Consider the following 15,627-nt stretch of genomic DNA (forward strand, 5'->3'; position numbering starts at 1 on the left):
TGTTTGCAGAGAGAAGGGGGGAGGCAGAGAGATGGGGAGGGAGAAAGAGGGAGGATAGAGGGAGAAGAGGAGGAGGGGGAGGGAGAGAAAACGAGAGATGACAGGAAGTGCGGTGGTGGTGGTGGCCGGCCTTCTCTCTCTGTCCTCTCTACCTTTTCAGGTAGAGAGTCAGGGGTCAGTGTTAACCGTGGGGGTCAGATGTCTGAGCGGTTAGGGAGTCGGGCTATGAATCAGAAGGTTGTTGGTTTGATTCCCGGCTGTGCCAAATGAAGTTGTGTCCTTGGGCAAGGCACTTCACCCTACTTGCCTCAGGGGAATGTCCCTGTACTCACTGTAAGTCGCTCTGGATAAGAGCGTCTGCTAAATGACTACATTTAAATGTAAACCCGATCTCACGATCATTGGCAGAGTGACCTAAGCATGGTCACAGGGTCAGCGACCTGTGTTTGTGATTGGTTGACAGGCTGGTTGGTTGTCAGCAGGTGTGAAGGTAGATGACAATCAGATCCTGGAATAACAACCTCATCACAGGTCTGACCTCTGAACCAGGAAGTGAAATGTTGACCTCATTTTGTTGTCCTGTTTACCCCGGCTGGGTCTCTTGGGCCTCTTACCCTGGCAACCATTTGGGTCGGACTGTCCCCTTCGACCCAAACAATGTTGTGTTCTAACCCAGAACCTCCCATTCTCCTCCAGGGAGAGTTAGGGTTAACCTCCCATTCTCCTCCAGGGAGAGTTAGGGTTAACCTCCCATCCTCTTCCAGGGAGGGTTAACCTCCACTGGCTCTGTTCTCACCGTTGGGTGTTCTCCTTCCCTCATCCCTGAGTCTCTCTCTCTGCCTCCTCTCTCTCTCTACCTCCTCTCTCTCTACCTCCTCTCTCTCTACCTCCTCTCTCTCTACCTCCTCTCTCTCTCTACCTCCTCTCTCTCTACCTCCTCTCTCTCTCTACCTCCCCTCTCTCTACCTCCTCTCTCTCTCTCTCTCTCTCTCTCTCTCTCTCTCTCTCTCTCTCTCTCTCTCTCCTCCTCTCTCTACTCTCCTCCTCTCTCTCTACCTCCTCTCTCTCTCTACCTCCTCTCTCTCTACCTCCTCTCTCTCTCTACCTCCCCTCTCTCTACCTCTCTCTCTCTCTCTCTCTCTCTCTCTCTCTCTCTCTACCTCCCCTCTCTCTACCTCCTCTCTCTCTCTACCTCCCTCTCTCTCTCTCTCTCTCTCTCTCTCTCTCTCTCTCTCTCTCTCTCTACCTCCTCTCTCTCTGCTTCCTCTCTCTCTCTACCTCTTCTCTCTCTCTCTGTACTTTCTCTGTCTCTCTCTTTCTCTCTACTTCCTCCCCTCTGTTCCTCTCTCTCCCACCCCCTCTCTCTACATCCTCCATAATTGCAGCTGGTCTCTCTCTCATTCCAGCTCTCCAGTAGGAAGCTAGCTATTAGCAACCTGACCCACTTTTCGCTCGCTAACTGCTAGCATGGCTAATTGGGCCCTAATCACTTCCTAATGGATGCATTGTTTGAGGCCGCGCTCGCGAAATACTAAACAGGAGGAAACGAGAGGGCCGCTACAAGGTTCCTCCCTCCAATTAGTGCATGAAAGGCTCTTTAAAAACGAATAAATTGTGTAGAAAGAGAAGGGGTGGTGGAGGGTTGGAGGAGGTGTGTGTGAACGGTGCCGGGTATATGTTTTCCAAGCAAACTTAACAAGTCCAAAATGAGGGAATGTGAAATCCAACTTTTGGGGGATTGATGTTTACAGTCATGTACCCAGCATTGTACCACAGTGAGGTGAGTGCGTATTTAAGAGATACCAGCATTAAAACAGAAATGGAAAGTCTGTTGAAACTGCTGCCAGAGATATTAACAGGCGTGTGTAAAGTTGGATTTCTCTGGAAGCAAGTCAGGTTGTTGTGTTTGCAAGTGTACCTGTGTGTGTACCTGTGTGTATGTGCACAGGGATGTGGTCTAACAGAAAATGATTATCTTCCCCCAAGGCACATTCCCTCTGTCTCTCTCCCTTTCTCCCTCTCTCTTACTCTCTCTTGCTCCCTCCCTCTCTCTCTCTCTGTCTCTCTGTCTCTCTCTCTACCTCCCTCTCTCTGTCTCTCTCTTTCTCCTTGCTCCCTCCCTCTCTCTCTCTCTCTCTCTCTCTCTCTCTCTCTGTCTCTCTCTCTCTCTGTCTCTCTCTCTACCTCCCTCTCTCTGTCTCTCTCTTTCTCTCTCTGTGTGGCAGTTTGGCAGTTATAGTTTGAATATTCAAACATAGAATTGTAGTCAGTCACCAACCTCCTTCTTACGAGTCCGATTTGGGTGTCGGAGTTCAGATCTCTCCTTCTCGGGGTGTGTGGGTTTATCTTGACACTGGACTTGGTAAGTGAAACAAACGATATCAACAAAAGTATTTCTACCTTTTCATGATTGTGATTCTGTGAGTCCTTCTCCCGTTCTGCAGCGTGTAATCAGACTGTGCTGGTCTCTCCCAGACCCGCTGGAGGGCTGGGTCTGAGGAGGATTAGACCAGTCCAAACCTACCAAGTGTGCTAGTGACTGTGGATTTCTTGGCCTGTCTTGAAAGCGCGCCTCTCCTGTTTTTCTAAACAGTTTCTGAAGGGTGACTTGTGTGTTAGTATGAAGGGCTTTAGAAGCGTGGTCTGAGGAAGTGGACTGTGTGGAGGTTTCTAAAGTAGTGACAAGTTCTTCTCTCTTGTTCCAACACAAGGTGCCTGCACCACAGGCCCCTATATGGTGACTCACTGTGTGGTCTGTGGGAATTCACCTCTTTAACTGTTATCTCTGTTTTCCTTTCTTTGTTTCCTCCTCCATCTTCATCTGCTGGTTCTGTCTGTTGCTTTGTTCTCTCCTCTCTTCTCCTCCTTTCTTCTTTCCTATCGTCTCCTCTCTTCTCTCCTGTCCTCCTTTCTTCTTTCCTATCATCTCCTCTCTTCTCTCCTGTCCACCTCTCTTCTCCATCCCAGAATCCTCGGAGGGCGTGATCTCACAGCCATCGGTGATGACTGAGCATGCTATGTCACCTCCTGTGACTGGCAACATCTCCTGCTCTACCTCGGTCCTCCTTCCTCCATCCTCCTCCGCCATCCCCCAGCCCAACTCCAGCAGCAGCAAGCCCTGGAGGAGCAGGTCCATCAGCTCCAAGCCCTCCTCCTCTTCCTCCGCCATGTTGTCCGTCCGGCAGGACAGCGTCCCCAAAGCAGCCCCGCCCACGGACGCCCCTCCCAAGGCCGTGACCCAGAAGTCCATGCTGGAGAAGCTCAAGCTGTTCAACAGCAAAGGGGGATCCAAGTCCTCCAGTGGAGGGGGGCCCCAGCCAGCCGGCTCTGCCCCAGCCAGGCAGACTGCAGCTGGAGCAGGGGGAAGACTGAGGCGGGGCCCAACACCGAGGCCCTGGAGGAGGAGGGGAACGCACGGCCGGGAGCGACCAGTAACGGGACAGCTCACGGACCGCCACCCGCTGTTGACGTTGCTGCGACAACCAGTAGTCCAAAGATCGCTCTGAGGGGGATCGCCCAGCGCACCTTCAGCAGGGCCCTGACCGCCAAGAAGGGCTCTGCCAAGGCCCTGGACAAGGACAAGGAGAAAGGGAAGGAGAAAGGGAAGGACAAGGAGAAAGGGAAGGATAAGGAGAAAGGGAAGGACAAGGAGAAAGGGAAGGAGGTGGGTAAACGCATCTTCATCCCTGACAGGATGGAACTCAGGGGTGAGGAGACTAAGGAGGAAACTGCCGTTGCCTCAGAAACGGAGCCCTCTGGCGCCAAGAGGACCTCGAAAATCGCCAGCTTCATACCCAAGGGGGAAAAGTAGCCAAAAAAGACCCAATTTCTGCCCCCCTCCCAACGCACAGCGGAATACCAAAGCCGGGGGCCAAGGTCCCCTCTGGGGGGGGCCGGGAGGGCGGGGAGCGCCCCCGCAGCATGCGTCTGGGGGGCGGGGCGGGGCTGCTCCGAGGGGCCCCGGACCGGGACAGCAGACAGTCCAGCTCTACCTCTAGCCTGGCCTCCACGGAGGGCAGGGCCCCGCAGACCCACAGCGCTACCCCAGTGGCCGCAGGAGGAACTACACAGAGCACAGCCAGCAATACAGTCAGCGTGCAGCTACCTCAGCCTCAACAGCAGTACAGCCACCCCAACACAGCCACCGTGGCACCCTTCATGTACAGGTGAGGACAGGGGAGGGCTGCATATGGAATTACAGTGTAGTATACACTCTAGGCACACTAACTTTAGGGACATTACCTCTAAGTACACTTTAGGTACACTACCTCTAGAGACACTACCTCTCTGGCTCCACCCTCCTACAAACCTCCCGCCCCCTACTTATAAACGTCCTGTCCTCCACCTCTCAGATGGCATTACCTCCAGGATCATACCACTTCTGTCTTTTTCCGGTCAGAAATTAGGGGAGGCTAGTGTCTCTAAACACAGGCTGGGTCACAGGTCCTGGGTCACAGGCAGGTTGCAGAGTGATGGGTTGTTGGGTTTAGAATCAAAACCTCTCTTTGTCCATCTGTAAGCCCCGCTAGAGCGATCCGTCTGTCCAGAATATGACCTCTGACCACCTTGTGTCATTCTAGGTCATCCACAGATGTGGAGGGTACCATGACAACTGAGGGGGGCTGCGGAGGGAGGGAGGAAGAGACTGCGCCCTTCTGCAAGACATCCATGGAGGACCTCTCAGGTAGGACACGTGCTGCTCAGGTCAGGTAGGACACGTGCTGCTCAGGTCAGGTAGGACAAGTGGTGCTCAGGTCAGGTAGGACAGGTGGGAGACGGGAGATTGATTGATGTTTGTTTGTTTGTTTGTTGTATCTGTCTTTGTCTCCTTCCTGGCAGGTGAAGACCCGGAGACTCGGAGGTTGAGGACGGTGAAGAACATTGCAGACCTCAGACAGAATCTGGAGGAGACCATGTCTAGCCTTCGGGGAACCCAGGTCACACACAGGTCTGTACCACCTCTATCCCTAACCACTAACCCTGACAAACAGGTCTGATTACTAACCCTGGTCCTCAGGTCTGATCCAGAGAACATTCACATGATTTCTGTAGGTATTCTGTCTTTCTTAAAGAATGAAGCCATCCTGTGTATGCACACGCACTCAGCCTGAAGTAGATCACAGCTTTCCCTGTCTCAACCGCTCCTTCTGCAGTACAGGGAGACCCCTAGTGGTTGTCTGACATCACTGCAGTCTGGACAGTTATTGTGTTTACTTCTGAACACAAGCCTCTCCAGTGTTTCCTCTAGGTTTTTTTTGCATATTTGTGTCCTATTTCCCCTAAAGCAATAAGGTTAGGCTACTTAAAGAGACCTTCCACTCATAAAGTATGTTCTAAATGGAATAAATGCTGCCAATTAATAATTGACGTAACAACGTATTGTAAATGGTCAGTAGCCTATCGATTAAGGTACTCGAAAGCATGTACACTGTCTGCTTCATTTGATCTTGATAGGCTAAGCATTCTGTAACAAATAATACAAATAAACCCACTATTTATTAATTAAAACTACTTCTACATAATAATGCACTTAAAATACAAATGTGAGCACAGGCAGCAATCGCTATCGAATCAACAGACATGTGCAATTTAGCTTGCCCAGGGAAGAATACAAACTAAACGAAAATTACCAGTTAACTTAATTTAAATGAGCAAGAACTATAGACTTATACAATAACAGGCTTAAATGAACTGACAACATAAGTTATACAACTTACAGTTCTCAAAGACGCACACACGCAATCTCAACTGCGGTGTCAAGCGTGTGTCTGTGCTATTCTCAGAAATGCCCTCTAACAATCACTGCTGATAGACGGCCTCACATTTTGTACTATTTCTGATACCATGGTGGCAGAAATGTAGCCGTGGCGGGCCACCACGACAAAATCAACATAGAGGAAACACTGCTCCCTCTCCAGCTGCTGGGTGATGGAGTGAGGGCGGCCGGGGGAGGGAGTGAGGGCGGCTGGGGGATGGAGTGAGGGCGGCTGGGGGATGGAGTGAGGGCAGCCGGGGGAGGGAGTGAGGGCGGCCGGGGGAGGGAGTGAGGGAGGCAGGGGGATGGAGTGAGGGCGGCCTGGGGAGGGAGTGAGGGCGGCCGGGTGAGGGAGTGAGGGCGGCCGGGGGATGGAGTGAGGGCGGCCGGGGGAGGGAGTGAGGGCGGCCGGGGGAGGGAGTGAGGGCGGCCGGGGGATGGAGTGAGGGCGGCCGGGGGAGGGAGTGAGGGCGGCCGGGGGAGGGAGTGAGGGCGGCCGGGGGAGGGAGTGAGGGCGGCCGGGGGAGGGAGTGAGGTGAGGGCTCAGAGCCGGGACAGACAGAAGGCCGATCTTGGTGGTTTGAGATGGACAGTGATGTCAGCAGGATGGTCTTCCTTTTTCTACAGAATCACCAGACTGTAGCCCTCTGAGGGCTGAGGCCCTCTGAGGGCTGAGGCCCTCTGAGGGCTGAGGCCCTCTCTTTCTCCTTTCCTCAGCCCTCTATCCTCCTACACTGTGTGTTTGATCAGGGTCCTGTTCTGTCTGAGCGGATCTGAGGACTATTTCACTGCTGTTTTTGGATTGAAAGACAAAAAAAAAGAAGCTATACCTCATCCATTCGAACTCTCTCCCCCTCCCAAACGCAGCACCTTAGAGACCACCTTTGACGGAACTGTTACCACGGAGATGAACTCCGGCGTTGGGCGGAGCATCCTCAGCCTCACTTCCACCCGCCCCTCCCTGTCGTCGTGGCGACTCGGCCAGTCCAGCCCCCGGCTTCAGGCGGGCGACGCCCCCTCCCTGGGTAACGGGTACGGTGGGCGCGTTGCGGGGTGCCCGGGGGGGCGCTACCTGTACCCTGGGCCCCTGCGCAGACAGCTGGGGGGGCGGGGGGCGGCCCCCAGGGGGCTGGAGCGGGGGGGCGACGAGGGAGACCTGGACGGGCTGGTCGCCATGGACACCACAGGGTACATGAGCGACGGGGATGTGCTGAGCAAGAACGCGGTGCGGGCTGATGATGTCACCAGCGGGTGAGTAGAAGGAGGGGGAGGAGCTGAGCTTGTGTTTGTGTTTGTCCGGGGATGAGATGCTGTTGCACCATGTCTGCTACCTGAGACGTTGTTTTGGAAACACAGACGCTTCCTGGTCTCTGACCTCAGAATGTGCTGGACTGTTGAGGTGATCTGCATCTCAACGTCTCTTTGGATACAAGAGCTGCAGCTGTTTAGCCACCAGAAGGCAGCAGAGTATGTTCACTTTAGGAGAGTTTAGCCACCAGAAGGCAGCAGAGTATGTTCACTTTAGGAGAGTTTAGCCACCAGAGGGCAGCAGAGTATGTTCACTTTAGGAGAGTTTAGCCACCAGAGGGCAGCAGTGTATGTTCATTTTAGGAGAGCAGAACTATAGCCACCTGGTAAGGACAGCCTCAATAATAATAATGATTACTGCTTATCCAAAGTGACGTATTGGGGGGCATCCACACATGAAATGTTCCACCTAACCCTGAGCTGCACCCCCCCATCTCCAGTCGCTGGCTCTGAGGAGATGAGCTGAACATGTTAGCTGTATGTTAGCTGTATGCTAGCTGAGGTCTGTTATAACAGGCCTTATGCATGTGTGTTATAAGAGGCCTTATGCATGTGTGTTATAACAGGCCTTATGCATGTGTGTTATAACAGGCCTTATGCATGTGTGTTATAAGAGGCCTTATGCATGTCTGTTATAACAGGCCTTATGCATGTGTGTTATAACAGGCCTTATGCATGTGTGTTATAACAGGCCTTATGCATGTGTGTTATAACAGGCCTTATGCATGTGTGTTATAACAGGCCTTATGCATGTGTGTTATAACAGGCCTTATGCGTGTGTGTTATAACAGGCCCTATGCATGTGTGTAATAACAGGCCTTATGCATGCGTGTTATAACAGGCCTTATGCATGTGTGTTATAACAGGCCCTATGCATGCGTGTAATAACAGGCCTTATGCATGCGTGTTATAACAGGCCGTATGCATGTATATAATAACAGACCTTATGCATGTGTGTTATAACAGGCCTTATGCATGTGTGTTATAACAGGCCTTATGCACACCTCGCTGTGTCACTCGGCAATCAAACCCCTGCTCATGTCAATGTTATTAATACTCATACAAACCTTAAATCCTAACCCACTCACACATATACCTGGCCAGGTGAGTGATATGGAGCTGGTATCAACAAAAGGATCTTCTGAGTCTATACTTAGGGTTTGGCTCCGCCCCAAACCCCCCCAGCCCCTCTCAGCCCTGTGTGTGTGTGTGCGTGTTCTCGTCTTCAGCACAGGGGGATTGATAGAGGGAGAATTCAGTCGTTAATCAAATGGTTGTTGTGGAAACACAATGACTAGATTGCATTTGGAGCCTCAAGGTTTGTAGCCCAGGGAAGTGTGTGTGTGTGTGTGTGTGTGTGTGCATGGACACAGTGTGATTACTCTGTACATTAGACACAACTCAAGATATCTCCTCCTCTCCTCTCTTCCCTCTGTCCTCTCCTGTCTCCCTCCTCTCCTTCATCTTCTCCTCTTTCCTCTCTTCCCTCTGTCCTCTCCTGTCTCCCTCCTCTCCTTCATCTTCTCCTCTTTCCTCTCTTCCCTCTGTCCTCTCCTGTCTCCCTCCTCTCCTTCATCTTCTCCTCTTTCCTCTCTTCCCTCTGTCCTCTCCTGTCTCCCTCCTCTCCTTCATCTTCTCCTCTTTCCTCTCTTCCCTCTGTCCTCTCCTGTCTCCCTCCTCTCCATCTTCTCCTCTTTCCTCTCTTCCCTCTGTCCTCTCCTGTCTCCCTCCTCTCCTTCATCTTCTCCTCTTTCCTCTCTTCCCTCTGTCCTCTCCTGTCTCCCTCCTCTCCTTCATCTTCTCACTCGTTTCCATTTCCCCCCCCACTTTCTTTCTTTTCTCCACCCCTCACTCACAGGCTGGGGGACGGTGTTCTCTTACTTCCCTGTCTCCTTCCTCCTCCCCCTCTCTTCCTCCTTCCCTCTCTTCCTCCTCCCCCTCTCTTCCTCCTCCCCCTCTCTTCCTCCTCCCCTCTCTTCCTCCTCCCCCTCTCTTCCTCCTCCCCCTCTCTTCCTCCTTCCCTCTCTTCCTCCTCCCCTCTCTTCCTCCTCCCCTCTCTTCCTCCTCCCCTCTCTTCCTCCTCCCCCTCTCTTCCTCCTCCCCTCTCTTCCTCCTTCCCTCTCTTCCTCCTCCCCTCTCTTCCTCCTCCCCTCTCTTCCTCCTCCCCTCTCTTCCTCCTCCCCCTCTCTTCCTCCTCCCCTCTCTTCCTCCTCCCCTCTCTTCCTCCTCCCCCTCTCTTCCTCCTTCCCTCTCTTCCTCCTCCCCTCTCTTCCTCCTCCCCCTCTCTTCCTCCTTCCCTCTCTTCCTCCTCCCCTCTCTTCCTCCTCCCTCTCTTCCTCCTCCCCCTCTCTTCCTCCTTCCCTCTCTTCCTCCTCCCCTCTCTTCCTCCTCCCCCTCTCTTCCTCCTCCCCCTCTCTTCCTCCTCCCCTCTCTTCCTCCTCTCAGATAAGCTAGCACGCCTCAACACACACACACTCAGACACACTTACTGAGTTACACCTCATTTATACAACACTCAACACAATGTAGACAGACACTGTAGATGCATGTAGAATCACTACACAGCTGGGGTCTAGTCTCTCCGCGATCAGGAGAGTGTCTTTCCTGTTTGGGAAACAGATCCTGGTCAGATGTTCAAGGCGGAAAGGTATGTCCAGCAGTTTGAACTGACGCTAGGAAGTAGAGGAACCTGAATGTTTGTAAAAGTGTTGTGTGTCTGATGCAATGTTTCAGCAGAAGGGTGGAGGTGTGGATCACCTCTACTGCTCTCACCTCTACTGCTCTCACCTCTACTGCTCTCATCTCATCTGTCAACACATGGAGTTGCTTGTTTTCTGTTGCTAGCTAAGACAGTTTTCTCTAAGACTTTCATCTGGGCTGGACAGTAGCTGCTGTACAGTAGCCTTAGTGTACGCCTGTCATTTGAGAACACACACACAACCCAGAGCTGGTTCAGTTGGACTGAAGATTTACACAAAGCAGCTCTGTCTGGGTCTCTGCAGCATTCCCACCATCTGTGTGTGCGTGTGTGTGTGTGTACATGTGTGTGTTGTGTGTGTGTACATGTGTGTGTGTACATGTGTGTGTTGTGTGTGTGTACATGTGTGCGTGTGTGTGTGTGTACATGTGTGTGTGTACATGTGTGTGTTGTGTGTGTGTACATGTGTGAAGTTGGCAGAGATGACAGGGTATCTGTACAGTCAGGGGAGTTATGTTTCTGTCTGTTTAGCAGCCAGGAGGAAACACCCAGCCCTTCTCGGTTGCCCACAGACATAGACCCAATGCACCCAAACTTGCCGGGATCTCATTACACAGCCAAATATTTGAATGAGTTAGGCATCTCTGAAATTAGCAAATGTTTTTTTTACATTTAAGAAGGTAAATATTTGAGGAATAGGTCAGTTTTGTTTAAGGCTGATAGGGTGTATTTGTTTAACTGTAAGGTAGACACTAGAACAGCCTCCATAGTCCGGTCTCCCTGCCCTGCCTGTCTGTCTCCCTGCCCTGCCCTGCCTGTCCCCCTGCCCTGCCCTGCCTGCCTGTCCCCCTGCCGTGCCTGCCTGCCTGTCTCCCTGCCTGTCTCCCTGCCTGCCTGCCTGCCTGTCTCCCTGCCTGTCTCCCTGCCTGCCTGCCTGCCTGTCTCCCTGCCTGCCTGCCTGCCTGCCTGCCTGCCTGCCTGTCTGTCTCCCTGCCTGCCTGTCTCACTGCCTGCCTGCCTGCCTGCTTGTCTCCCTGCCCTGCCCTGCCCTGCCCTGCCTGCCTGCCTGCCTGCCTGCCTGCCTGCCTGCCTGCCTGCCTGCCTGCCTGCCTGCCTGCCTGCCTGCCTGCCTCCCTGCCCTGCCTGTCTGCCTCCCTGCCTGCCTGCCTGCCTGCCTGCCTGCCTGCCTGTCTCCTCCCTGCCCTGCCCTGCCTGCCTGTCTGTCTGTCTGTCTGTCTGTCTGTCTGTCTATCTCCCTGCCCTGCCTGTCTCCCTGCCCTGCCTCCCTCCCTGCCTGCCTGCCTGCCTGCCTGCCTGCCTGCCTGCCTGCCTGCCTGCCTGCCTGCCTGCCTGCCTGTCTCCCTGCCCTGCCTGTCTCCCTGCCTGCCTCACTGCCCTTCCCTGCCTTCCTGCCTGCCTGCCTGCCTGCCTGTCTCCCTGCCCTGCCTGCCTGTCTCCCTGCCTGTCTGTCTCCCTGCCCTGTCTCCCTTCCCTGCCAGGGTTTCTCTCCTGAACCTCGTTACTGTTCCTGGAGATGTTAGCTTCTTATACAAACTTAGTCCCCTGACTCTCTGACCTCTGACCCTGTGTGACCTCTGACCCTGTGTGACCTCTGACCCTGTGTGTGTAGCTACCTGACGGACGGAGGGCTGAGTGTGTACGCTCGCCGGCTGAACCGCCTGCCAGACAGCCTGACGGCCGTGAGGGAGGCCCTGCAGCACCAGGGTCAGGGAGACGCAGACAGGTAGGACTCACACACTGCACACATCACACACACGATCTTCCTACACATGATCGTGGCCATACTCTCGACCTTGTTCTATCTTTGGTTTTTCCTGTCTTAAATGTTGAGTTGGATGATATTTGTCTATCTGACCATACAACTGTGATTTTTAATGCCTCACTCTTTTGTCCATTATCTAAGCCTTATATGCCTTGTCACTACATTCAAGCACTGGATCACTCAACCAGTACAAGCCCAAGTGTCACTTGAAGTGCCTCCCCCTCTGTCTTAACCTGAAAATTCACCTCAAAACGCATCGAAAATGCAAACACAAGATTTTTGTGTAACTTCAATGGGGAAATATAACTGCAAGCAGTAATGGCGGATTCCTCCAAACACTGCAAACCATTGAACAATGTTTATTCTTGACAAATTGTAACTGTATAGAAGAATGTATGCTGCAGAATTACCAATGGCATACCAAATCTGAAATGCAATACCATCAAGATCCACAAGGGCCTTTATTTCAAGCCAGTAAGTGAAGGAAGGGGGCTTGGTGAGCTTATCCATTCCAGAAAGCCTTGTATCTTTATGCATTAAGGCGTGGCCTGTAGCGCCACCTATGGGTAATGGTGGGCCATTTGTGGTGTGGTAGTTACTCTTGGCCTATACTATTAATGTTTCAGGATTTTAAAAACTTTTTACCACTGCATATAAAATCGAAAATGCAATACCAACAGGATCCACATGGGCTTTGGGTAAAGTGTGGTAGTTACTCTTGGCCTGTACTGTCAATGTGTCAGGATTTGGAGACCTTTTTACTATTGCATACAAAGTAGGAAATGCAATGACACCAAGGTCCTCAAGGGCCTATGCTGATATTCAAGGAATGAGTTGGGGCTTGGTCAGCCCACACAGTCCTGATATGTTGCGTGTATGTCTTGCCAAGCCCGCGCGTGTCAAGGGAAGAATGAGTGTGTGAGAATTTGGAGCATGCGCGGGGAGGAGCAGGGGACACATTTCATTGTAAATTTCCCTAGAAATTAGCCAAGCATGCATGTTTCAAAGATTCACCAAAAATCGACCTTTCATCTTAGAGTCAACTTTTTCTCAGATTTGTGTACTAAACATTCTCAAGAGTCTTCATATGAACTTGTTTGACTGGCTTACATGTAAAGCATTGCGAACCATTGAAAAATGTATATTCTTGACAAATTGTAACTGTATAGAAAAATCAATGCTGCAGAATTTCCAATGGGATACCAAATCTGAAATGCAATAACATCAAGATCCACAAGGGCCTTTATTTCAAGCCAAGAAGTGAAGTGCTTTAATCTTCACAAGAAGTGAAGTGCTTTGTGCTTTAAGGCGTGGCCTGTAGCGACACCTATTGGTAATGGTGGGCCATTTGTGGTGTGGTAGTTACTCTTGGCCTATACTATCAATGTTTCAGGATGTTTTTAACTTTTTACCATTGCATACAAAATCGGAAAAATATACCAACAATATCCACATGGGCTTTTGTTAAAGTGTTGTTGGCCTTTACTATCAATGTTTCAGGATTTGGAGAACTTTTTACCATGGCAAACAAAATCTGAAATGCAATACCATCAAGATCCACAAGGCCTTTGCAAAAGACCAAGGAATGAGTGGGGGCTTGGTAAGCCCACACTCTCCTGAAATGTTGCGTGTGCGTCTTGCCAAGCCCGCGCGTGTGTCAAGGGAAGACCTACGGGTAATAGTGGGCCATTTGTGGTGTGGTAGTTACTCTTGGTCTATACTATCAATGTTTCAGGATTTTTATAACTTTTTACCATTGTATACAAAATCGGAAAAGCAATACCAACAAGATCCACATGGGCTTTTTGTTAAACTGTTTCTTTGCCTATACTATCTATGTTTCAGGATTTTGAGACCTTTTTACCATTGCATACAAAATCGGAAATGCAATACCATCAAGATCCACATGGGCCTTTTTTCAAGCCAATACGTGAAGGGAGGGGGCTTGGTGAACCTATCCATTCCAGAAAGCCTTGTATCTTTGTGCTTTTGGGCGTGGCCTATAGCGCCACCTATGGGTAATGGTGGGCCATTTGAGGTGTGGTATTTACTCTTGGTCTATACTATCAATGTTTCAGGATTTGAGACCTTTTTACCATTGCATACAAAATCGGAAATGCAATACCATCAAGAGCCACATGGGCCTTTGCTAAAGACCAAGGAATGAGTGGGGGCTTGGTCAGCCCACACTCTCCTGAAATGTTGCGTGTGCGTCTTGGCCGCGCGTGTGTCAAGGGAAGGCTGAGTGTGTGTGAGATTTTGGAGCACGCGCGGGGAGGAGCAGGGGAGACATTCATTGGAAATTTGCCTAGAAATTAGCCAAGCAAGCATGTTTCAAATATTCACCAAAAATCGACCTTTCATCTTACAGTCAACTTTTTCACAGATTTGTGTTATGAACATTCTCAAGAGTCTTCATATGAACTTGTGATTGAATCAGAGTATCAGTTTTTGACTGGCTGATGTGCAAAGCATTATTTTAGCGTTAGCGATAAGTTCAATTTGATTTATATCAATCATTTTTAGAGATATGAATTTGCCTTTGCACATGGTAATATGTTGTAGTGTCTTCCTCCGATCTACCAAGTTTAGTGTTGATATCTCAAAGATTTGCTGAGACATGACTTCACATCCTGTTTGGCGGCTTTTCTGATGAATTTGATTGGCTGTACCGGACAGACGGTTATGAGGATCAAAATTCCTTTGATAACTTTTGTGAGGCTTGGTTTGAAGATCATCTCTGGTGATTTTGAAGAATATATGACAAAAATTGTAGGAGGAGTAGGCTTTCAAAGGTTTTTGATAAAACCGGAAATGGCGGGAAATCTATATAACCGGAAATTAACGCCATGGTGTGCGTTGAACTCGGCTTGATCCAGGGAATCCAATGGTACCTCATTTTTGAAAATTAGTCATACGGTTCAAAAGTTGCGTGTGTAAACACAAGTCCAACTTTGACCCATTGGTGGCGCTAGAGTGGTCTAATGGGAGACATGAAACTTGGTGTAGGTATAGAATAAACTGTCCTTAATGAGTGTGCCAAATTTCACAAAAAGTTGTCGATGGGGTCTAGGGGCTGCCATTGACTCCCATGGTACAAGAATTACAAATAATAAAACCACCAATAACAATAGGTTTCCTCCTTACGGAGGAATCCTAATAAAGACCAACAAGACACATAACAACATTGAACACTACACAAACAGTCATTTATTTTTTTCATTTAGGCAAATAATTTTCAATTATTAAATGTACAAACATGCCGCACTGAGGTTAAAGCGCAGACTGCGCTGGGAACTGAGAATGGCAAATTGCGCTTCTCCAAATCATGCATATGCATTCACAGGAGGGTCAAGGGGAAAGTGGGAGTTTCCATAAAGAGATGGAGGTGATGCGTTAAGTGGCCTAATTATGTATTCCGCGGTATATACAAAAAACGCCTGTGAAAGCACACCTCTATTTTGCGTTGAAAATTCTACGCTTTTTAAAAGCAGGCCTAAACCAGGATGTACATATGCCTCCTGGTGAAATGGCAGCCTAACCGAGCAAGACGAAGACAAAGGCCAAAGGATTTTTGCCACAAGGATCACACTTTTTGAATTGAGTGAACACAAAATCATTACACGTTACAGATTAAGCAGCCATGCAATATTACAGTTACTGGAAGAAACCAAAGATTACATCAAATCTCCAACTCAGCGTTCACATTCCATTCCAGCAGTTGTTAAACTCCTCGCTACATTACAAATATTGGTATCAGGATCATTTGAAAAAGTCATCGCTGTTTTGACTTTGGTGGCTGATCCATGATAGAAAAAGAGAAGGAGGCCCATTCAATTGCACTTTTAAATGCTTGCAATGTACGTTTTGTAAATACGAGTATCACAGTATTATAAGTAATATCAAGTATCACAGCGTGTGCAATCTGCGGGTTGGCCATGGTGCTGATAACGCTACGTTGGCAAATGTCCGTACATGAGGTCCTCTGTGTCTCTGTCAGAGACTCACACTAGCCTCTCCCAACTCTGGATCTGATGGCCTTCTATACACAGAGCGGAACAATGGTGTGTGTGTGTGCTTCAT

The 15,627-nt window shown here is 50.2% G+C and overlaps 1 protein-coding gene across 1 annotated transcript in view; it reads left to right on the forward strand.

The window, feature by feature from the left end:
• Positions 1–15,627, forward strand: part of nav2a (neuron navigator 2a) — a 127,047-nt gene that overhangs the window by 77,229 nt on the left and 34,191 nt on the right. The window contains 7 exon segments of the mRNA XM_084682803.1: positions 2,968–3,357; positions 3,360–3,794; positions 3,797–4,166; positions 4,581–4,684; positions 4,840–4,948; positions 6,623–7,006; positions 11,392–11,505. Of these exon segments, the coding sequence (XP_084538929.1) occupies positions 2,968–3,357; positions 3,360–3,794; positions 3,797–4,166; positions 4,581–4,684; positions 4,840–4,948; positions 6,623–7,006; positions 11,392–11,505 (1,906 nt within the window).

The sequence above is a fragment of the Hypomesus nipponensis genome, chromosome 19 (genome assembly GCF_054491055.1).
Source record: "Hypomesus nipponensis isolate SF chromosome 19, ASM5449105v1, whole genome shotgun sequence".
Lineage (NCBI taxonomy): Eukaryota > Metazoa > Chordata > Actinopteri > Osmeriformes > Osmeridae > Hypomesus > Hypomesus nipponensis.